Raw genomic sequence first — 25,642 nt, 5'->3', positions numbered from 1 at the left:
CTCATTGTTGCAGAGCACAGGCTCTAGGCACACGGGCTGCAGTAGTTGTGGCACGCGGGCTCAGTAGTTGTGGCTCGCGGGCTCTAGAGCGCAGGCTCAGTAGTTGTGGCACACGGGCTTAGTTGCTCTGCGGCATGTGGGATCTTCCCAGACCAGGGCTTGAACCCATGTCGCCTGCACTGGCAGGTGGATTCTTAACCACTGCACCACCAGGGAAGTCCCTGTTCTCTGACTTTAAAACATCATAGCAGTGTTAGTGGTAGTTTGTTTGGCATGGTAGAGGCTTAACTTCTGCTGTTCAGATCTTATTTATAGAATCTTGGTTCAGTATAAGGTCAAATGGAAAATTTTATTGAGTCTGTAGATTTGAAGTTTTTTTGAGTCCCTTTTATTATTATGAATTATCCCTCTATTTCTAGTAAGATACCTTGTTCTTAAATCTATTAAATATAGTGATTTCAACTTTGTTTTGCTTAGTGTTCATACAGTCTGTATTTTCCGTTCTTTTACTTTCAACTTATTCAAATCTTTATATTTGAAGTGGATTTCTTATAGACAGCAATTAGATAATTGTTTTATTTAGATAATTATTTTGTTTTAAATCTTTATCGTTTAATTTGGGTGTAGATCATTTACATTTATTGTGACCTTTAATAAAATGGTTAGATTTAGGTCTGTCATTTTGCTATTTATTTTCTATTTTTTCATCTGTTCTTTGTTTCTTTTCCCTCTTTTGTGTCTTCTGTTTGAGTGTTGTCTTTCAATAATTCCATTTTACCTCCTTTATTTGATTCTTACACATTTTATACCCATGTATTTTATAAACCTCGAATATGTTGTTTTTATTTTTGCTTTAAACAGGTATCTTTTAAAGAGTGTGAAAAAGTAAATAGTCTTTTATATTTATCATCAAACTCATGATTTTTGGTCCTTTTCATCCTTTTATATAGATTCAGGTTTCTATCTGATTTCATTTTCTTTTGTCTGAAGGAATTCCTTTAACATTTCTTGTAGTGCTCATCATGAATTCTTGCAACTTTTGTAAACTGTCTTTAGCCTTTGTTTGTGAAAAATATTTTTAGTGTAAAATTTTACTTTGACAATTTTTTTCCCATTCTTTAGACATGTTGCTCCACTATCTCTGTTATCTTTGTTCCTCTGCATGTAATGTATCTTTTTTCTTTGGCTATTTTTAAAGATTTTTCTCTTTATCATTAGTTTTCAGTAATTTATTTGTGATGTTCCTTTATATAGCTTTCTTCATGTTTCTTTAGTACAATTTTTTTTTTTTTTTTTTTTTTTTTTGGCAGTACGCGGGCTTCTCACTGCTGTGGCCTCTCCCGTTGCGGAGCACAGGCTCCGGACGCGCAGGCTCAGCGGCCATGGCGCACGGACCCAGCCGTTCCGCGGCATGTGGGATCTTCCCAGACCGGGGCACGAACCCGTGTCCCCTGCATCGGCAGGCGGACTCTCAACCACTGCGCCACCAGGGAAGCCCAGTACAATTTTTCTTGAGCTTCTTGTATGTCTTTATAGTTTTCATCATATTTGTGAAATTTTCAATTTTTATTTCTTCAAATATTTCCCCCACCCATTGCCTTCTGAGACTCCAGTGACAGGTATGTCATGCTGCTTGAAGTCCCATAGGTCACTGATGCTCCATTTATTATTTAATCCTTTTAATTTTCATATTTAATGTTAGCTTATATTGTTTGTCTTCAAGTTCTCTAATTTTCTTCTGAATTGTCTAATCCCATTGTTTATCCCATCCTATGTTTCTTCATCTCAGACAGTATTTTTTCATCTCTGAGGCTTGGAGTTGTGACTTTTTCTATATCTTCCATGTCTGTCCTTTTCATGCTCATGCTCTCTTCTGTCTTCTTGAATATAAGTGAATAGGTTATACTTCAAATGCCTATTTTAATGTCCTTGTCTACTAATTCTGTCATCTGTCATTTCTGAGTCTATTTTTGTTGATTGAGTTTTCTTTTCCCTTTGGGTTATTCTTTACTGCTAGGTGACTTTTGACTGGTTTCCAGACATTATAAACTTTATGCTTTGTGCTACCACTTCTCCACAAATTCTAACCACACTTGCCTCTCTGAATTATGAATTTTGTCTCCTCAACTTGGTGAGACCACTAGACTCTGCTTGTGATCTTTCTCCTTGTGTCCAGGTCTAAGCTTGTGCTATCATAGGACTCACCTTGCTTGTTTCTGTTCTCATAGGGGTTTCTGTCCTGTGCTGCCTAGTTGTCTAATGTCTAAAAACTGCTGTTTCAAATATTTTGTCTGATTTTCTAGTTGTTTAAGGCAGGAGAGTAAATCTGGTCATTATTACTCATCATGGTGAGAAACAAACATCTAAAGGCTTATTCACGTTGTGGACCACATAACCTTCTTTTTTTCCCACTGCCACTGGGAAAGTGATAGGCACATAGTATTACTTGGTAAATATTTGCTTAATTGAATGAACTATTTTAACTTTTAATTGCTTTTCAATAATGTGTATTTTATTTTGAGCTATTTTTATATACTGAAACTTTTTCTGAAGTAGGTTACAAACCCAAGTTTCTTTAAGACAATTGTAGTGTGTATTTCCTTTCCAAAGTTTGTCAAGGAGTTAGAATGGCAAGATGTAACTTTAAGTAGTTGCCTCGTGTTCATGAATGAAAATTGGGACAGGACATAGACAGCTATATTTCTCACAGATTGGAAATCAGGGAGTAACAAAACAGCACTAGAAGCAGTTAGCCTATCTCTCCTTCTTTCCTTTAGTTAGTCTCTGATTCTTTGGTTTGAAAATAACTGCCAAACTAATCTATATATTGAATGGGTTTTATTGTAATTAAATTTTAAAAATAGCCAGACTATTTGCCTGAATTGACTGTAGGCTTTGACCAGATCCATTCCTGTGGTTAATGTTGTCAATTTCTGTGTAGATAAGTAGAAGAGGAACTATCTTATGGAACTATTTTAAGTCATAGAATAATTAACTAAAGGGCAAGAAAATTTAGCTTGATTTCACTAAATTAGGTCATTGTCTATTTAAACTTACAAGTTCTTAGTACAGCGTATTCTACACAAGAATGTTGATATTCTTGAATACTTTTATTCTTATAGTGAAAAGAACTATCTTTTGATTTCCCTAAGTTCTGTGAATAACTAGTAATGACATTCATATTACGTACGGTTTTCAAATTACCTGTTCTTTATGTATTGCTTTCCCTTCAGTGTTGCCCTGGAAACTGTCCACCTTGTGATCAAAACTGTGGACGGACTTTAGGATGTAGAAACCATAAGTGTCCATCTGTCTGCCATAGAGGTAAAATTTAACAAAAGCTGTAATTTTATGTTTATATTTACATAGTGCTTTCTCGTTGATAGAGAGCTTTCACATTTATTATCTTACTCTTAGCAATTTTGAGAAGTTAGAGCAGTTGCCACTATCTTTATTTTATGGATGAGGAAATTTAAGCTGAAGAGGATTTACTTAGGGAAATATCTAGTAAGGCATTATAGCCAAGGTTTGAACCCACGCCTTTTGAATATAAACTTCTGTTCTTTCTATAATACCATGTTGTTTCCGTACTTCTACCCAACCTTCCCCACATAGTTTTTAAGTTAATTAATAGGTTTTTCAGTACTATTTTGAATTTTAGACATTGATATGAAATTAAGTCTAGTAAAGGATTGGATATATTCTGTCCAATGGTTCTCAAAATTTTTGGTCTCAAGGACCTTTTACACTCTTTTTGGACCCAAAGACCTTTAGTTAATGTGGATTTTATCTATTGATATTTATTGTATTTGAAATTAAATTAAAATATAATATTTATTATTTTATTGAAAAATAGTACCATAGTACCCATTACATCTTAATACAGTAACTTTTTTGTGAAAAATAGCTACTTTCTAAAAAAATTTTAGTGAGAAGAATGATACTGTTTTACATTTTTGCAAATGTCTTTAATGTCTAGCTTAATAGAAGATAGCTGGATTCACATATCTGCTTCTGCATTCAACCTGTTGTGATAATCCCTTGTCATATAGCCTCTGGAAAATTCTAATCTATGTATATAAGTTCTTGCAGACCATCTGAAAGGGTCTCAGGGGTGCCTAAGTTAGAGATTGAAAACTGAGTTAACTTTACTCATTTGGAGTATGTTGGTATGAAATGGAATCTACTGAAAGATAGTATAAGGTAGTGGAAAGAGCATGGGTTTAAATTAAGAGGTCCTGAGTCAAAGGTGAACTTAGTATTGGGTTGGCCAAAAAGTTTGTTTGAGTGTTTCCATATCTATGGAAAAACCTGAATGAATTTGGCCAACCCAATAACAGCTTTGTGACCTGGGACAAACTACTGTACTGTTTTTTGTTGTCTTCCTTTGGGATTAGGTGGATACTAGATATCTCCCTTAATGTCTTAATCCTTTCAGGAATCCTGGAAGGTATTAGTGTTGTTTTGTATAAGGAGGAAGCAGGCAAAGAGACTGTTGGCCCAAGGTCATAGAACTAGTTGCAGGGTCAGGATGTGAACCCAAACTTTAATAATATTTCCACTATACCATATTGCCTCCCCATTAGGAAAAATGGCAGATATATTACCCCATAGGCATTTCCCTACGGATGTTCTCTGATTTGTCAGTGTCTTTATTTTTATTTATTTATTTTTTTAACATCTTTATTGGAGTATAATTGCTTTACAATGGTGTGTTAGTTTCTGCTGGATAACAAAATGAATCAGCCATACATATACATATATTCCCATTTCTCGTCCCTCTTGCATCTCCCTCCCACCCTCCCTATCCCACCCCTCTAGGTGGACACAAAGCACCGAGCTGATCTCCCTGTGCCATGCGGCTGCTTCCCACTAGCTGTCTATTTTACATTTGGTAGTGTATATATGTCCATGCCACTCTCTCACTTTGTCTGAGCTTCCCCTTCCCCGTGTCCTCAAGTCCATTCTCTATGTCTGCGTCTTTATTCCTGTCCTGCCCCTAGGTTCTTCAGAACCATTTTTTTTTAGATTCCATATATATGTATTAGCATACAGTATTTGTTTTTCTCTTTCTGACTTACTTCACTCTGTATGACAGTCTCTAAGTCCATCCACCTCACTGCAAATAGCTCAACTTTGTTTCTTTTTATGGCTGAGTAATATTCCATATTATATGTGTGCCACATCTTCTTTATCCATTCGTCTGTCGATGGACACTTAGGTTGCTTCCATGTCCTGGCTCTTGTAAATAGTGCTGCAATGAACATTGTGGTACATGACTCTTTGAATTATGGTTTTCTCAGGGTATATGCCCAGTAGTGGGATTGCTGGGTCGTATTGTAGTTCTATTTTTAGTTTTTAAGGAACCTACATACTGTTCTCCATAGTGGCTGTATCAGTTTACCTTCCCACCTACAGTTCCCACCCAAGAGGGTTCCCTTTTCTCCACACCCTCTCCAGCATTTATTGTTTGTAGGTTTTTTGATGATGGCCGTTCTGACCGGTGTGAGGTGATACCTTATTCTAGTTTTGATTTGCATTTCTCTAATGATTAGTGATGTTGAGCATCCTTTCATGTGTTTGTTGGCAATCTGTATATCTTCTTTGGAGAAATGTCTATTTATGCCATATGTGCCGGACCCACAGCCAGCATCGTTCTCAGTGGTGAAAAATTGAAACCATTTCCATTAAGATCAGGAACAAGACAGGGTTGCCTACTCTCACCACTATTATTCAACATACTTTTGGAAGTTTTAGCCACAGCAATCAGAGAAGAAAAAGAAATAAAATGAATCCAAATGGGAAAAGAAGAAGTAAAACTGACTGTTTGCAGATGACATGATACTATACATAGAGAATCCTAAAGATGCTACCAGAAAACTATCAGAGCTAATCAATGAATTTGGTAAAGTAGCAGGATACAAAATTAATGCACAGAAATCTCTTGCATTCCTATACACTAATGATTAAAAATCTGAAAGAGAATTAAGGAAACACTCCCATTTACTGTTGCAAGAAAAAAGAATAAAATACCTAGGAATAAACCTACCTAAGGAGACAAAAGACCTGTGTGCAGAAAACTGTAAGACACTGATGAAAGAAATTAATGATACAAACGGAGAGATATACCATGTTCTTGGATTGGAAGAATCAACATTGTGAAAATGACTATACTACCCAAAGCAGTCTACAGATTCAGTGCAATCCCTATCAAACTACCAATGACATTTTTCACAGAAGTAGAACAAAAAAATTTCACAATTTGTATGGAAACACACAAGACCCCAAATAGCCAAAGCAATCTTGAGAACGAAAAACGGAGCTGGAGGAATCAGGCTCCCTGACTTCAGACTATACTACAAAGCTACAGTAATCAAGACAGTATGGTACTGGAACAAAAATAGAAATATAGATTAATGGAACAGGATAGAAAGCCCAGAGATAAACCCATGCACATATGGTCACCTTATTTTTGATCAAGGAAGCAAGAATATACAATGGAGAAAAGACAGCCTCTTCAATAAGTGGTGCTGGGAAAATTGGACAGCTACATGTAAAAGAATGAAATTAGAACACTCCCTAACACCATACACAAAAATTAACTCAAAATGGATTAAAGACTTAAATATAAGGCCAGACACTATAAAACTCTTAGAGGAAAACATGGGCAGAACACTCTATGACATAAATCACAGCAAGATCCTTTTTGACCCACCTCCTAGAGAAATAGAAATAAACCCAAAGTAAACAGGACCTAATGAAACTTAAAAGCTTTTGCACAGCAAAGGAAACCATAAGATGAAAAGACAGACCTCAGAATGGGAGAAAATACTTGCAAACGAAGCAACTGACAAAGGATTAATCTCCAAAATATACAAGCAGCTCATGCAGCTCAATATCAAAGAAACAAACAACCCAATCCAAAAATGTCAGTGTCTTTATTTTTTTTATTTTTATTTTTTTTAGCGGTACGTGGGCCTCTCACCCCCGTGGCCTCCCGTTGTGGAGCACAGGCTTCGGACGCGCAGGCTCAGTGGCCATGGCTCATGGGCCCAGCTGCTCCGTGGCATGTGGGATCTTCCCCGACCGGGGCATGAACCCGTGTTCCCTACATCGGCAGGTGGACTCTCAACCACTGCGCCACCAGGGAAGCCCAGGTGTCTTTAAATTGTAAAGTTTAGAACTTGTTTTTTGGTTCTCATGTAAAAGGATTTTATTTCCTTTTGTAGTCATATTATATCACTGACCCATTAAATTTGAATTTCATTAACATTCTAAAGTTAGTCATTAATTCATTCAATAAGTATTTTTGAGTGTCTACTGAGTACCAGGCACTGGAATTACGAGTGAACAATTTTGACAAAGTACCTGCTTTTATGGAGCTTATATTTTTATTCTCCCTCAATTAGAACACAAGTAAATAATCACATTAATATAGAATATCAGATAGTGACAAGTATAGAAAGAAAATTGGAGTAAAATTAAAATTGTGATAGTTGGGATGGTATATACTGTTTTATATAGTGTGGTCAGAGTAGGACTCTGAAAGAATGATATGTGTGGGGAATCCTGAGAGAAGTAGGGATCAAGCCCTGGGGAAATGGGGATGGGGTAGTTTGATTACAGAGGCCTTGAGACAGGATCATTTGAAGGAGGACTGAAGTGGTTGCTCAGGGGGACACATGTTAGGAAATGAGGTCAGAGAGGTGGTGGGATAAATGATTGCTGGGGAATGGAGAATATGTATAGGGCCTTGGAGGCCACTGTTAAAACATAGCCTTCACTTTAAGTTGAAAACCTGACTAGTTGTATGACCATTAAAGAAACTGGATCAGTAGTTTAGAATTTTCTCACCAAGAAAACGCCAGGCCTAGTTGATTTTTACACATGATTTTTAACAAATGAACATTTAAAGTATGTATAAGTTTAATCTCTTTGTGAACTGTTTGATAGTGTATGTAAAAAAGGAATGTGTTCCAGCTCATTATATCATCTTTCAAGGAAAGTAAGGGAAAATTACAGGCCAGTCTAACTCATGAACATGTTTGTAAAATATTAAAGTTTTTGCCGCTCAAATCCAGCTATCTGGTACTACAGTATTAGCTATCCAAAACCTTAATCTATCATAACCAAGTTGGGTTTATTGCAGTAATGTATGGTTGGTTTGAGATTAGTAAATCTAATAACATGTTTCCATCACATTAACAGATTAAAGGAGAAATGAGATCATTTTAGTAAATGTCTGAAAAACAGCTGATAAAATTCAGCATCCATATATGATGAAAACTTAACTAGAAATGGAAGAGAGCATCGTTAACCTGATATAGAGTATCTGCAAAAAGGGCAGAGCACACATCATACTTAGTGGAGAAATGTTGAAAGTATATCCCCCTCTTGTATTATTTTGAAGCAAATCCCATAAATACTTCAATATGCATCTCTGAAAGATGGAGTCTTAACCTGAAAATAGTTAATCTGTTTCTTAATATCAGCAAATATCTGGTGTTCACATATCTTTTTGTCTCATAAATGCCTTCATTTTTTACTTCAGTTTGTATGACTCAGAAACTTTAATAAGATTGACATTGTAGTTGGTTGATGTCTCTAAAGTCTATGAATCTGTAATTTCCCTCTTTTTCTATAATTTTGCATCTTTTTATATATTTTCCTTTGTCACTTGTTTAAGAAACTAGGTTGCTTTATTTAGTTTCACAGAGTCTGGATTTTGCAGATTGCATCTCCGTGGTATTATTTGACATTTTCCTCTGTATTTTCTATAAACTGTTAGTGGGACTAGAGGTTTGATCAGATCCAGGTTCAATTATTATTAATTTTTTTTTGGCAGAATGTTTATTTTTTTAAAAAAGAAACTTATTAGCCCCTAAAAAAAATTTACCTTAATGGAAAGTGTATGAAGATACCGTTGTGCAACTCTTACCATTTGTTTAATGCTCAGTTACATAAGATACATAGAATCATTATTTTATGTCATTTTCCATTATTCTAGATATCTTCATAATCAAAGTTGTACTGTAACTAATAGGGAGAGGGTGCTATCTGCATGTTTGCACTGTGAATATACGAAAGCTTGACTTATAGTTCTTTAGAACTTAGGCCTTCTATCATTATGGTTCTAGAATTACTGGACTTTTGACCCACTAGTCACTGTATTTATACTCTGTATGCTCCTTTTTCATTTAAAAAATAATATCACTGAAGTTACTTGAATCTATCTGTCATGTTGTACAGGGGTCTGTAATGAGTTCATTAGGAAAACTGTTCAGGGAAATTATCCCTTATTGTTCTCAAGATTTAATTTTAAAAAAGGAAAAGTGATGCTGTAGTTTAGGGCAGCAAAAAGGTTATGTTTGATAAGTTTCTCTTTGATTGCTGAAGGTGAATGAAAATTATCATTGTTAAGTATGGAAATTAATATAATGTGCTGAGTAAGAACTGACATAAATATCACTATTAATTTTTTAAAAAAATGTGACATCAAATTTTCTTTTGGAAAGACCAAAATAAAGTTTGATCATGTGAGTCAGGATAACTTGGCTTGCATTACCATCAAGATAATACTTTACTGGATTATACTTATCAAAACACTGAAGTATAAATTTGGTAATTTGTATAATACACGTGTGCTTTTTCCCTGTGGTGCTTTTTACTTTATTTCTTTTTCTGCGATCATTATTTGAATCAAAATTCTTAACCTCTTTTTGTTTTAGGGAACTGTTTTGAACTAATAGAGGCTTTAACCAGACTATTTTTCATCATTAATCTGTTTTATCAGGCTAATTGCTATTCAGTATTTTGCTTGGTCCTGACACCTAGGCAGCAATTTCTTGAGATACTTACTTCCTAGTTGAAGACTCTTTATTCCTTTCATTTTTTTTTTTTTTTGCGGTACACGGGCCTCTCACTAATGTGGCCTTTCTGGTTGCGGAGCACAGGCTCCGGACGTGCAGGCTCAGCGGCCATGGCTCACGGGCCCAGCTGCTCCGCAGCATGTGGGATCTCCCTGGACCGGCGCATGAACCCATGTCCCCTGCATCGGCAGGCAGACTCTCAACCACTGCGCCACCAGGGAAACCCTTCCTTTCTTATTATTTCATTTCTAATGGGGTAGCCTATTTGGAAAACTAGAGTGGGAAGAAAGCCCTTAGGATGATGTCAAAGCCTTGGAGAGAACTTTATAGCCTGTTTAAAAAGATTTCTTTTCAATTGGTCTTTGTGTATTTCTACCCATAACAAAAGAAGGTAAAAAGCTGAAACCCTAAAAATGTTTCCTTTTGAAATGTTTAGAAGAGAAGTATTTGGAATTATAGCCTAAAATGAGATTTTAGAGTCTTTCGCAAAGCATGAGTAATGGAAAATTGACTGTACTTGTTAATAACCTTATGAGAGAAGTCACTCTTATTGGAGAATTTATCTAAAAATAATGTACTTGAGTAGATGTATGTAAACTAAGCCAAAAAGATGATTGCTAAATTAGATTTTCCAAAGACTTAGCTCCATTTTGCTGGTGTAGTTTTGAATGAGTAATGTGTTAAATTTGTTATTTAGAACAGAACTTTTAGCAAATTTTAAAGAAAATTCTAAAACTTTTTATTGAAGTACCGGTGTAGACATAGAAAAGTATACAAATTGCAGGTGTACAGCTTGATGACTTTTTATAAACTGAACGTAACCATATAACCAGAACTCAGATTATTAAACAGATCATTACCAGTATTTCCCAAACTTTTTGTGTCCTTTGTAATCATCATCCTGATTTTGAACAGCATAGATTAGTTTTTCCTGTTTATTTTATATAAATGGAATCATATACTGTATATTCATGGTGTCTGATTTCTTTTGCTCAATGTTATATGTATGAGGTTCATTCATTTATTCTCATCCTAGAGTATCCCATTGTGTAAATATACTAAAACTTATTGATTCTACTATTGATGGGAATTTGGCTAGTTAAGGAAATTTCTGTTTAAGTTTCAGACCTTTTTTTCAGGTAGCTGTTATCCCTGCCCAGAAACTGTAGATGTGAAGTGCAATTGTGGTAATACAAAGGTGACAGTACCCTGTGGCCGAGAACGTACCACAAGACCCCCCAAGTGCAAAGAGCAGTGCAGGTTAGTACAAAGCTCTGTACAGACTTATATCTGGTGTCTTACAGATTTAAAGTCATACCGATTTTGCATTTTGTTAGTATTTTCAATTTTGCTTTAATGTTCTAAAATATTAATATTCACAGTATGCTCATTCTGTGTGGAATTAGAAGGTATATAAATAGATAATTGCACTTTAGATATAATTGTTCAATGATCAAAAGTAATTTTAAAAATTGTACTTTATGATTTAGTCGACCACCAGCTTGCCATCATACAAGTCAAGAAAAACATCGCTGTCACTTTGGCTCTTGTCCTCCATGTCATCAACCTTGCCGAAAGGTTTTGGAGAAATGTGGTCACTTGTGTCCTGCTCCATGTCATGATCAAGCATTAATAAAGCAAACTGGCAGGGTAAGGGAACAGTACTATTAAGACATAATGCATTGCTGTGGGTCATATTTTATTAATTTTACTTAGTCATTTCAACAAGCAATGATTAAGTACTTATTGGGTATTAAACACTGTGATAGGAGCTGGGGTATAAGGTAAATAATACTTGGTTTTTGTCTTAAGAAATTCACAATATAGAAAAGGAGAGAAACCAATAAACAAATATTTGCAAGTACAGTGTGATAGTCATGTTATAATCATCATACAGATGAGTTTGTCAGTCTTCCTTCATATACTGTAGTTTAGGGTTATAAATATCTCCTGGTTTCCTCAAAGATTCATTCACATATTCAGTGAATATTTATTGAATTCTTACTATGTGTTAAGCATTCTTCTAGGTGCTGGGGAGACAACAGTGAACAAAATAATGGAGATTAAATTCTGTTGGTGGAATTTGGATTTTACAATTCTGTGTTTTATTCTTTTGGCTTATGAGAAGTGAAGGAGTCTATACTGCCTTTGTTCTGTCATTTAAAAACTGGAATCTGGCTCAATTTTTAATATAAACGTGTTAGAGGGGAACAATCTGATAGAATTTAAGGATGGAATAAAATATTTCAATAAGCACAATTTGTTGAGTACTTGAAAAAATTTCAACTGGCTTGAGCAGAGGATTTGTGTAACTGTTTTCTTAGATCCTGAAATCGACCATATGATTTAACCCCTCTGACTTAAAAATTGTTATTTATTTTACTTGTAGCACCAGCCTTCAGGCCCTTGGGAACAGCCATCCGAACCAGCATTTATTCAGACTGCATTGCCTTGTCCTCCATGTCAAGTGCCTATTCCTATGTAAGTATTAGAATTTTAGCTTTTAAAAAAAATCTTTTGACATAGTTCAAAGTGTATCTTGAGAAACTTCTCCCCTTTTTCCTTCTTCAGTTCATCATTATTTCAGGCCTAGCCTATAAAGTAGTCTGTTTCATTCTTTTCCAAATATAGTTTGTATACTGCTTAAAACGCTCCTCTAGATATCTTTTTTGAGTCATTTTCTCCAGCTAGAGTTTGATGGGTCAGTATAGCTACGCCTACTCTCTTTTGGTTACTGTTTGCATGGATAAATGGACAAATTCTTAGAAACACACAGACTACTGAAACTGAATCAAGAAGAAGTAGAAAATCTGAATATACCTAGTAAAAAGACTGAATTAGTAACCAAAAACTTACCACAAAGAAAACCTCAGGACCAGTGACTTCACTGGTGAATTCTACCAAACATTTAAAGAATTAACACCAATGCTTCACTAAGCAGGGATATTTCCTGTCTCATTCAGTGAGGCTACTATTTCCCTGATAATAAACCAGAAAAAACATCACAGGAAAACTGCAGACCAATATCCCTTTTGAATATAGATGCAAAAATTCTTAACCAGATACTAGCAGACTGAATCCAGCAACATGTAAAAAGATTTATACATCATGACCAAGTGGGGTATATCCCAGAAATATGAAGTTGAATCAGCATCAATCATTCATTCATCAGTCATTGATTCAAATCAATCACTGTTAATACTTTATCAATAGAATAAAGGACAGTTGATAGATGCAGAAGAATATTTGACAAAATCTGACATGCTTTCTTGAACACTCAACAATCTTGGGATAAAAGAGAACTTCCTCAACCTGATGAAGAGCATCTATGAAAACCCACAGTTAACATCACACTTAATGGTGAAAGTTTAAAGCTATCCCCCTTAAGATCAGGAACAAGACGAGGATGTCTATTCTTCCACTTCTATTCAATACTATATTAGAGGTGCTAACTAGAGCAATTAGACTAGAAAATGAAGAAGTAAAACTATTTGTATTTTCAGATGACATGATCATGTATATAGAAAATCCTAAGGAATCTTCACAAGTTATTAGAGATATTAAATAAGTTCAGTAAGTTTATAGGAAACATGATGAATATACAAAAGTCAATTTTTTATTTTTTTTAATTTATTTTTATTTTTTGCAATACGCGGGCCTCTCACTGTTGTGGCCTCTCCCGTTGCGGAGCACAGGCTCCGGACGCGCAGGCTCAGCGGCCATGGCTCACGGGCCCAGCCGCTCCGTGGCATGTGGGGTCTTCCCGGACCCGGGCATGAACCCATGTCCCCTGCATCGGCAGGCAGACTCCCAACCACTGCGCCACCAGGGAAGCCGCAGTCAATTTTATTTCTATACGCTAACAGTGTACAATCTGAAAATTGAACTAAGGAAACAGTTCCATAAGAAGAACAAACGTTTTGTTTATTTAACAAATTTAATAAAAGAAATCCAAGATTTGTACACTGAGAACTATAAAACATTGTTGTAAGAAATTAAAGAAGACCAAAGACTATAGTACTGGCATTCAGATAGACGTAAAGATCAAGGGAATAGAACTGACAGTCCAGAAATAAATCCATACACTTATGGTCAATTTATTTTTGACAAGAGTGTCAGAATAATTAAATGGGGGAAAGAATGCTTTTCTCAACAAATGGTATTGGGACAACTGGATATTCACATGGAAAAAAATGAACTCAGACCCCTACCTCACAACATACATAAATAGTAACTCAAAATTGATCAGAGGCCTAAAAGTAAGAACTAAAACTATTAAACTCTTAGGAGAAAACATAGGTGTAAATCTTTGTGTCCTTGGATTAGGCATTGGTTATTAGATATGACACCTAAAGCATAAGCAACAAGAGAAAAGATAAATAAATAGGACTTTATGAAAATTAAGCCAGAGGACATTATCAAGAAATTGTGCTTTAAGGACACTATCAAAAAATTGAAAAGATAACCCACAGAATGGTAGAAAATGTTTGTAAATCATATATCTTGTATATTATCCAGAATATCTAAAGAATTCTTAGACTGAGAGACCAAAAGACAATCCAATTTAAAAATGGTCAAAGACTTAGAATAGATATTTCTCCAGAGAAGATCTACAAATGGCTAGTAAACACATGAAAAGATGCTCAATATCATTAATTAGAAAAATGTAAATCAAAACCACCAAGAGATACCATTTTACATCCACTAGGAAGGCTAAAATAAAAAAGACACATGATGTGTTGGTGAAGATATGGAGAAGTTGGAACCATTATACATTGCTGTTGGGAATGTAAAGTGGTGTAGCTACTTTGGAAAACAGTTTGGTAGTTTCTCAGGAGACTAAACATAGAGTTACTGTATGACCCAGCAATTTTACTCTTAGGACTATGCCCAAGAGAACTGAAAATATAGATTCATAAAAACTTGTACATGAATGTCCATAGCAACATTATTATTAATAGCCCAAAAAGTGAAAACAATTTTTTATCAACTGATGAATGGATAAACAAAATGTGGTATATCCATACAATGGAATATTACTCAGCTATAAAAATCCATGAATTACCGACACGTTTACATATTACGTGGATGAACCTTGAAAACAGTATTCTAAATGAAAGAAGCCAGACACAAAAGGCCACATGCTGTTTGATTCCATTTATATGAACTGTCCAGAGTAGGCAAATCCACAGAGACAGAAGGTAGAGTAGTGGTTGCAGGGGCTGGGGATAGGAGACTATGGAGAGTGACTTCTAGTAGTTTCAGGGTTTCTCTTTGGGTTATGAAAATATTCTAGAATTAAGTAGTGGTGATGGTTACACAACCTCGTGAATATACTAAACTCCTCTGAATTGTACTCTTTAATAAAAAGTATACATTTTATGGTATGTGAATTTCATCTCAGTTTTAAAAAGGAGAAAGACATATATGAAGATCCTTCTAATTCTGATAGGATTTTTCAGTGACATGTCTAACAAAATTATTATTGTAAAGGATATATTAAAAAATATTACTTGTCACATGAACTATCCAGTTAATATGATTTCTTATTAGAGTACAGTGTTCCTGTTTTCTTGACCTCTTGTTTTAAAAATAACATTATGTTTAATAATAATTTGGCCATGTGATAAAAGAATTCTGAACATGTGCATATAACACATATAATATGTGCTGTATCATTTAGGGTGCCTTTTGTTTCAAGTAACAAAAACCCTAAATAAAAAGCGACATTGTTATGCCTTGCACAGTTAGACTGGAGGTAGAATTGCTGCTTCATGGTTGGTTAATCTGGTTGATTCAGTGATTTATCGTCAAGGGCCCGGATTCTGTCTTTACATTTTATCCTCAGTGTGTCCTCTTCGCTCTCAGGCTACTTGCCCTTCTGGTAAACTTCCCATCCAGTTAGTGAAGTTTCCAAAGGGAGAAATGGACACTGTTTAAGCCTTCAATCATCATTTTCTTCTTTATTTAAAGACTGAGGAAACCTTTCCCAGAAGCCCCATAGTAAAACTCTTTTCACATTTCACTGGCCAGAATAGGATCACAAGACAATTGCTAAACCAGTCCCTTGAAAGGGAAATGAAATATTTGTTTTGTTTCTTTAAATAGACGTTTTTTTTTAGGTGATTTTTTAGGTTTGCAGGAAAATTTCACAGAAAATACAAAGAGTTCCCATATGGTCCTGCCACACACACGCAGTTTCCCTTAATATCTTACATTAGTGTGGAATTGTACTCTTTAAAAGTATAAACTTTATGGTATGTGAATTTTATCTCAGTTTAAAAACCAAAAACATATGTATAAAGATCCTTCTAACTCTGATATAATGATTTTTCAATGGCATGTATAACAAAATTATTATTATGAAGTATATGTTGAAAAATATTATTTGTCACATGAACTGTCCAGGTAATATAATTTCTTAGAGTAGAATTTTTTACAGTTGAGGAACTGATATTGTTACATTATTATTAACTAAATTCTATAGTTTACCTTGGTAAAGTTTTACTTTTTCGGTTGTATGGTCCATGAGTTTTGATAAATGCATAATCTCACGTATCCACCATTACAGTACCATACAGAATAGTTTCACTGCCCTAAGAACGTCCTGTTCATCCCTCACCTCCCCAGCCCTCAAGCCTCTAGAAACTGTTGGTCTTTTTACTCTCTCTATAGTTCTGCCTTTTTCAAAATGTCCTATAGTTGGAATCCCACAGCATATAGCCTTTTTAGCATATTGCCCTTGATAATATGCATTTAGGTTTCCTCCATGTCTTTTTATAGCTTGATAGCTCATTTCTTTTTATTGTTGAGTAGTATTCTATTGTATGTATATACCACAGTTTGTTTATTCATTCACCTATTGAAGGACATTTTGGTTGTTTCCAAGTTTTAGCAATTATGAAGAAAGCTGCTGTGAACGTTCATGTTCACAGAACATATGTCCATGTTATTGTGTGGACATATATTTTCAATTCATTTGGGTAAATATTTAGGAGTGCTATTGCTGGATCATATGGTAAGCCTATGTTTCCCTATATAAGACACTGCCAGACTAACACGGTGGCTGTACCATTTTGCATTCTCACCAGCAATGAATGAGAGTTCCTGTTTCTCTACATCTTTGCCAGCAGCAAATGCTCTTGTCAGTGTTTTGGATTTTAGCCATTCTAATAGGTGTGCAGTGCTTTCTCGTTTTGATTGGCAGTTCTTTAATGGCATATGATGTTGAGCATCTTTTCATATGCTTATTTGCCATTTGTATATCCTCTTTGGTGAGGTGTCTGTTCTCTGCTCAAATCTTGCCCATTATTTAATTGGCTGTTTAATTTCTTATTATTGAGTTTTTAAGAGTTCTTTTATATTTTGGTTACATATTTTGGATCTTTACCAGATATGTGTTTTCCAGATATTTTCTCCCAGTCTGTGGCTTGTGTTTTCATTTAACCTGTTTTTATTAAAGTGTTTTTGGTTTAATGAAATCCAACGTAACCATTTTTATTTCATGGATTGTGTTGTATTTAAAAAGTCATCACCAAACTCGAGGTCACCTAGATTTTCTCCTGTGTTTTATAGTCTTGCATTTCACATTTAGGTCTGTGATCCATTTTGAATTAACTGCTGTGAAATGTATAAAGTCTGTTTGTGTTTTTTTCCATGTGGATGTTCCTTTGTTCCAGCACCAACCGTTTGTTGAAAAGACTACCCTTTCTCCGTTTGATCGCCTTTCTCCTTTGTCAGAGATCAATTGGCTATGTGTGTGTGGGTCTATTTCTGGGCCCTCTGTTTTGTTCCATTGATCTATTTGTCTGTTCTTTCACCAGTACTGTACTGTCTTGATCACTGTAGCTTTATAGTAAGGCTTGAAGTTGGGTAGTGTCAATCCTCTGCCTTTGTTCTTCAGTACTGTGCTGGCTATCCTGGGTTTTTTGTCTTTCTATATAGACCTTAGAATCAGTTTGTTGATATCCACAAAATAACTTGCTGGGATTTTGATTGGAATTATGTTCAATCTAGATGAAGTTGGGAAGACGTGACATTTTAACAGCATTGCACCTTTCTATAGATGAACATGAAATATCTCTCCATGTATTTAGATCTTCTTTGATTTCTTTCATCAGTGTTTTGTAGTTTTCTTCATATAAATCTTGTATTTATTTTGTTAGATTTATATCTAAGTATTTCATTTTTGTGTGTGCTAGTATAAACGGTGGTGTGTTTTTAATTTCAAATTCCAGTCATTCATTCCTGGTATGTAGGAAAACAATTGGCTTTTGTATATTAACTTTGTATCCTGCAACCTATTTGCTTATTTTTTATTCTTAACAAAAAAACTAGTAGAGTTAGCATCTTTGCTTTAAAAATATTCTTTTTGAAGACTGTATAATGTTTCATTTCATTTTATTTTTTTCTTGCAGGGAATGTCTTGGGAAGCATGAGGTGAGTTACAGGCACAAACCTTAAGTAAAGCTTGTAATCTATGTACCTCTTCTATATGATGGTTGTTAGAAATAACAAAGTCAATGTATTGTCTTTTTAGTGCTCTAAAGAGTACAAGAGTTTGTCTACTAATTTTTAAAATACACAGTGCTTTTATTTGAGAATTAGCCTATGTATATGCATTCACTGCAGAATCATTACATTGAGTTTCCCTTTTAGGAATAGAATGTTTTGCTTCTTGGCATTCATTCTTTGGATTTTTTTGGATAGGTTACTTTGATTTTGATAATAACAATTATTAATGAAAATGTATTAGATGAAACTTGTTCTCAAATGATAACAGAGTCATTTTTGAAACATGCTTCCAATAGGTTGTGTGTGTGTGTCTGTGTTGCTCATTTTCCTTTTTTTCTTAAATTTTAAGGTGAGCCCACTACCATGCCACACTGTAGGACCCTACTCTTGTAGGAGAGTTTGTGGACGAACCTTAGATTGTCAGAATCATACATGTATGAAAGAGTGCCACAAAGTAACTGAAATTGATTCCTGCACTGACAAAAACAAGGTAATGTCCTTGGGTTGAATGTATACATGCTTACAGTATGCTTGAAACATTTTTTTCAATAATTTTGCCATAAATATTTTCCATTTTGCTATAACTTCTCTTTCCTTTTTCTTGCCCTCATCCCTTCTCCTTTCTTGCCTTTCCTCAAACAACCAACTTTAACAGCTTGGTGTATATCTCTCTGTATCTTTGTGCTAGTTCATAATAATATGCCTTTTAATTTGGTACTGTTTACATGCTATACCTGGGTTAATACATAGGGTTTGATTTTATGGTAAAAGTACAGAAATTGTGTCTCTTTTTAGATAGTAAGTAGCAGTATCACCTCTACTGCTATCCACTTATATCTCTAAGTTTAGACTGGAGCATTTGCTCTCAGCTGTTTTTTATACCTAATACATGGGGTAGATGTTCACAATTTTAGTAAATTCTCAATCTTTTGTTGGAAGTAAATACCATCACAGATATGGGATATGTATAAGTTATGTGAAATTTACTAAAAGCATTTTACAAGCATATGAGAAATCAACCATTCAAAGATGTCTAAAAATTGCCATTTCACAAGGAAAAACAAATGTAGCTAATCAAATTTTAATTAATATTAAATTTTCTTTTTAAAATAATGTTTTTTCCTAGGTTTCCATTCTATAGGGAATCATAATAATATTAGCAAGTGTGCTTAATGAGGAATAAGCCAAAGATTTTAAGCTTAATTTTATTATTAAGTAACATTACATTTACAAGTGTTTAAATTATTACTATGAATTGTGTTATTGAAAATTTCACTTGCGTTATTATTTTGGTCTTTGATTTGGTAATTGTAATGCATGACAACATAAATGTCTATAGTATCATTCTTCCTCATGTGCAGATATATATGTAAATCGTATTGCTTATAATTTCTTCACTGAGTCATGCCTTGATCCTCAATAAAAATGTTCTCATGATAAAATGAAAAAGATATTGGAATTATAAAATCAAACTAACATAATGATTCAAAACCACTTTAACTAGTTAGAGAATAGCTGCTGTATGGCTTTCCTCCATTAGACTTCCAGAATATCAGATGAATCAGAAAAAACTCATTTTAAGAAGTGATATGACATGTTTGGGGAATTACCTTGGATTACCTCAACATGGCTTCCTAGGCAGTCAGTGCCTGTGGTAAAATATGGGTTATAAGTTATGTGCAATTCTTCTCAATTTAGCTACAAATCCACCCTATCTCCCACTCAGGGAAGGCTACTGCAATGTAAGTGAGTGGAAATTATATTATTTTGGGGGATAACTTTGCAATCATTCTAATTTATGTATTAAAGGTTAAATAATTCAGAAACTTTAAAAATTAATTCCTTACTGTAACATCTCAATTGAGACCCACTGGAGAAAGGCTCCTAATAGGTCTCTCTTGACCCAAATGCCTTTGGAATTTTTAATGCAGTTTCTACCTTGAGGTATAGCACAGAGCCTTTAACACAGCAGGTATTCAATAAATGTTTATTGAATTAACTGAAATCAAAGCTCTTTTGCTTCTTACCTCTGCTCTAGTCTCTCTCCTTCCCTTGCCTTACCCTCAGATCTCAGTTCAGTCAATGCTATTCTTATGTGGGATGGCTCTGATTGATACCATTAGCAGCAAATACAACCCTAATTCATTGGCTGTAGTGAGTGGGAATGTGGTTAACTGGGGAAAGGTGTGAAGGTGATGGCAATCGCAATGGTGTATATTTCACAAGCAAACATGGGCTGAAATATTTTTTGACTGATTGAAAGAAGAATGAGGATATTTTCTCTTTGAGGAAAGTCAGTCATCAAAAACAAATAAAAAAGAAAACATGTATATGTACATAGTAACACATACATAGATATACACATGCATTTCTTCTATATTATGTATGTTACAGACCCTTGCCACTGAGAGTGTTGTCTGCAGACCAGTGGCATTGGCATCACCTGGAATCTTGTTAAAAATGCAAAATCTCAGGCCCCGCCTCAGCATTTTAACAAGATTCCCAAGTGATTTTTTAAAATTAAGGAAACACCCCCATTTACCATTGCAACAAAAAGAATAAAATATCTAGGAATAAACCTACCTAAAGAGACAAAAGACCTGTATGCAGAAAATTATAAGACACTGATGAAAGAAATTAAAGATGATACAAATAGATGGAGAGATGTACCATGTTCTTGGATTGGAAGAATCAACATTGTGAAAATGACTCTACTACCCAAAGCAATCTACAGATTCAGTGCAATCCCTATCAAACTACCACTGGCATTTTTCACAGAATTAGAGCAAAAAATTTCACAATTTGTATGGAAACACAAAAGACCCCGAATAGCCAAAGCAATCTTGAGAACGAAAAATGGAGCTGGAGGAATCAGGCTCCCTGACTTCAGACTATACTACAAAGCTACAGTAATCAAGACAGTATGGTACTGGCACAAAAACAGAAAGATAGATCAATGGAACAGGATAGAAAGCCCAGAGATAAACCCATGCACATATGGTCACCTTATCTTTGATAAAGGAGGCAGGAATGTACAGTGGAGAAAGGACAGTCTCTTCAATAAGTGGTGCTGGGAAAACTGGATAGGGACATGTAAAAGTATGAGATTAGATCACTCCCTAACACCATACACAAAAATAAGCTCAAAATGGATTAAAGACCTAAATGTAAGGCCAGACACTATCAAACTCTTAGAGGAAAACATAGGCAGAACACTCTATGACATAAATCACAGCAAGGTCCTTTTAGACCCACCTCCTAGAGAAATGGAAATAAAGACAAAAATAAACACATGGGACCTAATGAAACTCCAAAGCTTTTGCACAGCAAAGGAAACCATAAACAAGACCAAAAGACCACCCTCAGAATGGGAGAAAATATTTGCAAATGAAGCAACTGACAAAAGGATTAATCTCCAAAATTTATAAGCAGCTCATGCAGCTCAATAACAAAAGAACAAACAGCCCAATCCAAAAATGGGCAGAAGACCTAAATAGACATTTCTCCACAGAAGATATACAGACTGCCAACAAACACATGAAAGGATGCTCAACATCTTTACTCATTAGAGAAATGCAAATCAAAACTACAATGAGATATCATCTCACACCAGTCAGAATGGCCATCATCAAAAAATCTAGAAACAATAAATGCTGGAGAGGGTGTGGAAAAAAGGGAACACTCTTGCACTGCTGGTGGGAATGTGAATTGGTACAGCCACTATGGAGAACAGTATGCAGGTTCCTTAAAAAACTACAAATAGAACTACCATATGACCCAGCAATCCCACTACTGGGCATATACCCTGAGAAAACCATAATTCAAAAAGAGTCATGTACCAAAATGTTCATAGCAGCCCTATTTACAATAGCCCAGAGATGGAAACAACCTAAGTGTCCATCATCGGATGAATGGGTAAAGAAGATGTGGCACATATATACAATGGAATATTACTCAGCCATAAAAAGAAATGAAACTGAGCTATTTGTAATGAGGTGGATGGACCTAGAGTCTGTCATACAGAGTGAAGTAAGTCAGAAAGAGAAAGACAAACACTGTATGCTGACACATATATATGGAATTTAAGAAAAAAAAATGTCATGAAGAACATAGGGGTAAGACAGGAATAAAGACACAGACCTACTAGAGAATGGACTTGAGGATATGGGGAGGGGGAAGGGTAAGCTGTGACAAAGTGAAAGAGTGGCATGGACATATATACACTACCAAACGTAAGGTAGATAGCTAGTGGGAAGCAGCCGCATAGCACAGGGAGATCAGCTCGGTGCTTTGTGACCGCCTGGAGGGGTGGGATAGGGAGGGTGGGAGGGAGACGCAAAAGGGAGGGGATATGGGAACATATGTATATGTATAACTGATTAAATTTGTTATAAAGCAAAAAAAAAAAAAAAGCCAAAAAAAAAATTGGTTATGAAAGAGAGATAATTAATTTTCTTTTTTATATTAATTAATTTAATTTTGGCTACACTGGGTCTTCGTTGCTGCGCGCAGGCTTTCTCTAGTTGTGGCGAGCGGGGGCTACTCTTCGCTGTGGTGTGCAGGCTTCTCATTGTGGTGGCTTCTCTTGTTGTGGAGCATAGGCTCTAGAGCACAGGTTCAGTAGTTGTGGTGCATGGGTTTAGTTGCTCTGCGGCATGTGGGATCTTCCCGGACCAGGGCTTGAACCTGCGTCCCCTGCATTGGCAGGCGGATTCTTAACTAGTGCGCCACCAGGGAAGCCTGTGTGTTGCTTTTTTAGTTAGGTGATGATCATGCTTCTTGGGTGGAAAATGTTTTTACTCTGTTTTTTTTTTCTGCCAGTGACTAAGAAGTAATTTACATTTTAATAGGGATGCTTCATGTAATCACAAGTCCATTTTAAAGGTGAGGCAGTTTGATCAAATGAGGTTTGTAGACATAAAAATCTTTGTGAATAATGGACCTATTGATGATCTTACTATTACTCATTTTGAATATTTTTAAAAGAGTGAAAGCATGGCACCATTTTATTAACTGTATTTCTAAGAGCTACAGAAGTACTTTCTTTTAATGGGATATATAAATTTAATAACTTTAACATATATAGAAATGTTAGACTTCTGTATTTAGATGGCTTTTTCCTTCGTACTTATCAGGCTGGCCCAGAATGCCTTCAATGTGAAGAAGGGTGCTCTAAATCACGGCCGCCAGGTTGTCCTCATCCGTGTGTTTTGCCATGTCACCCTGGAGAGTGTCCTCCCTGTGTTCAGATGCTTAGAGTAAAATGTCACTGCAAGATCACAAGTCTTTATGTGGAATGTAGGTAAGTGGACTGAAGAAATATTCTTGTTTTACTGAAATGATTTTAACTGGTATATTTTCATAATTCACAACCCTTTATAGAATACTTTAAGGAATATTTTTCAGTGTGGTCCTTAGGGGCTGGAGACCTAGATTTTCCAGTAGAGATCTGGAAGAAAGAAATGTAGACTATTTCATCTTCTAGATACTTTACCTTGATTTCAACCAGGACAGTTCTGCTTTTTTCCACTTGGGGATTCTGTATAAGATTTTGTTAGAAAAAAATTTGCTTTAAAAAAAAACAGGAGAAGCACTCCTATAGCAGATTGTTCAAATAACAGTGTCAGAGTTTTGTTGGATCAAATGTTGACTTGCACATAGTTACTTAGGCACAATTTTTAAATCATAGATTTAAAAGGTAGCTTTTGTTTATTACAAATGTTGCTGTTGTGGCATTTATCATACTAGGATATGACCTCTATATTTTCCTTACTTAAAAATGAAATTTTTTGCTTGTGGATTATATAGAGGGAGAAAAAAATTACATTTTTTTCTGTTTAATCATGATCAAATGTAATTAACCTAACTTGTTCAGCTCCATTTCACTTAAGTCTATAAAGTGGGTTTTTTGTAAGTATATTTTACTCAGATTAAATTTTTTTTATATATAAATTTTAAAAATTTCTTTATTTTTGGCTGCATTGGGTCTTCGTTGCTGTGCATGGGCTTTCTCTAGTTGTGGCGAGTGGGGGCTGCTCTTCATTGCCGTGCATGGGCTTCTCATTGCAGTGGCTTCTCTTGTTGCAGAGCACAGTCTCTAGGAGCACGGGCTTCAGTAGTTGTGGCTCGCGGGCTCTAGAGCGAAGGCTCAGTAGTTGTGGTGCACAGGCTTAGTTGCTCCACGGCATGTGGGATCTTCCCGGACCAGGGCTCGAACCCGCGTCCCCTGCACTGGCAGGCAGATTCTTAACCACTGTGCCACCAGGGAAGTCCTCAGATTAAATTTGAGAATATGAGTTTATGTCTGATTTTTTGAGCATAAATACTTGCAGAAAAATGCCTGTTAATATTATCTTAAATTTGTTTTTGTCTCTTATACTCTGGACTCATGCTTTAAATTGGAAAGTCAAATTTTATTCTTTTTTTTAAATTTTAGTCCTTAATTTTTTTTCTTTTATGGATTTTGCTTTTTTTAAAAAAATTAATTTATTTATTTTTGGCTGTGTTGGGTCTTCGTTTCTGTGAGAGTGCTTTCTCTAGTTGCGGCGAGCGGGGGCCACTCTTCATCGCGGTGTGCGGGCCTCTCACTGTCGCGGCCTCTCTTGTTGCGGAGCACAGGCTCCAGACGCGCAGGCTCAGTAGTTGGGGCTCACGGGCCCAGTTGCTCCGCGGCATGTGAGATCTTCCTAGACCAGGGCTTGAACCTGTGTCCCCTGTATTGGCAGGCAGATTCTCAACCACTGTGCCACCAGGGAAGCCCAAATTTTATTCTTTTTAAATATTAAAATTATTTTGTTGAAATTTTAAAAAATTATAATTTTTAGTTTTATAAGTTTTGTAGGGAGAGTTAAGAGGACAATTTTGCTTTATTAATGGGTGATGACTGATGAGAAGAGGTAGTTTTGTTTTGTTTTGTTTTGTTTTGTTTGGCCGTGCCCCTCAGCATGAGGGATCTTAGTTCCCTGACCAGGAATTGAACCCGTATCCCCTGCAGTGGAAGCACGGGAGTCTTAACCTCTTAACCATTGGTACACGAGGGAAGTCCCAAGATGTTGTTTTCTTTGGTCTTTCAGGGTCCTAAATTTCCCTCTCTTTTTTCTTTTTCCCTTTGTCATGTCATCTCCAAAGGGTACATTCCCTTTTTACTGTCTTGTTCCGCAGAGTGTTGCCTTTCCAATATTGGCTCCTTGATTCTTGCGCAGTTTTTAAAGTCTCTTCTCTTTAGTTGGTGCTCTGATCCACCAAGACTTTTTCAGTAT

General features: G+C 35.6%; 1 protein-coding gene across 2 annotated transcripts in view; it reads left to right on the top strand.

The window, feature by feature from the left end:
- NFXL1 (nuclear transcription factor, X-box binding like 1) overlaps positions 1 to 25,642 on the top strand; it is a gene marked incomplete at both ends in the record, with an annotated part of 55,727 nt that overhangs the window by 14,543 nt on the left and 15,542 nt on the right. For both annotated transcript variants that reach the window (XM_079701621.1, XM_079701622.1), the window contains 7 exons: positions 3,234 to 3,324; positions 11,009 to 11,129; positions 11,360 to 11,519; positions 12,259 to 12,350; positions 18,287 to 18,308; positions 18,733 to 18,873; positions 23,519 to 23,685. In XM_079701621.1, the coding sequence (XP_079557747.1) occupies positions 3,234 to 3,324; positions 11,009 to 11,129; positions 11,360 to 11,519; positions 12,259 to 12,350; positions 18,287 to 18,308; positions 18,733 to 18,873; positions 23,519 to 23,685 (794 nt within the window). The remainder of the gene's footprint in view (positions 1 to 3,233; positions 3,325 to 11,008; positions 11,130 to 11,359; positions 11,520 to 12,258; positions 12,351 to 18,286; positions 18,309 to 18,732; positions 18,874 to 23,518; positions 23,686 to 25,642) is intronic.

This window comes from Hyperoodon ampullatus, assembly GCF_949752795.1.
Source record: "Hyperoodon ampullatus genome assembly, chromosome: 1".
In the NCBI taxonomy this organism is placed as follows: domain Eukaryota; kingdom Metazoa; phylum Chordata; class Mammalia; order Artiodactyla; family Ziphiidae; genus Hyperoodon; species Hyperoodon ampullatus.
The sequence above is the reverse complement of the archived record's forward strand: the minus strand, read 5'-3'. Positions and strand labels throughout refer to the sequence as shown.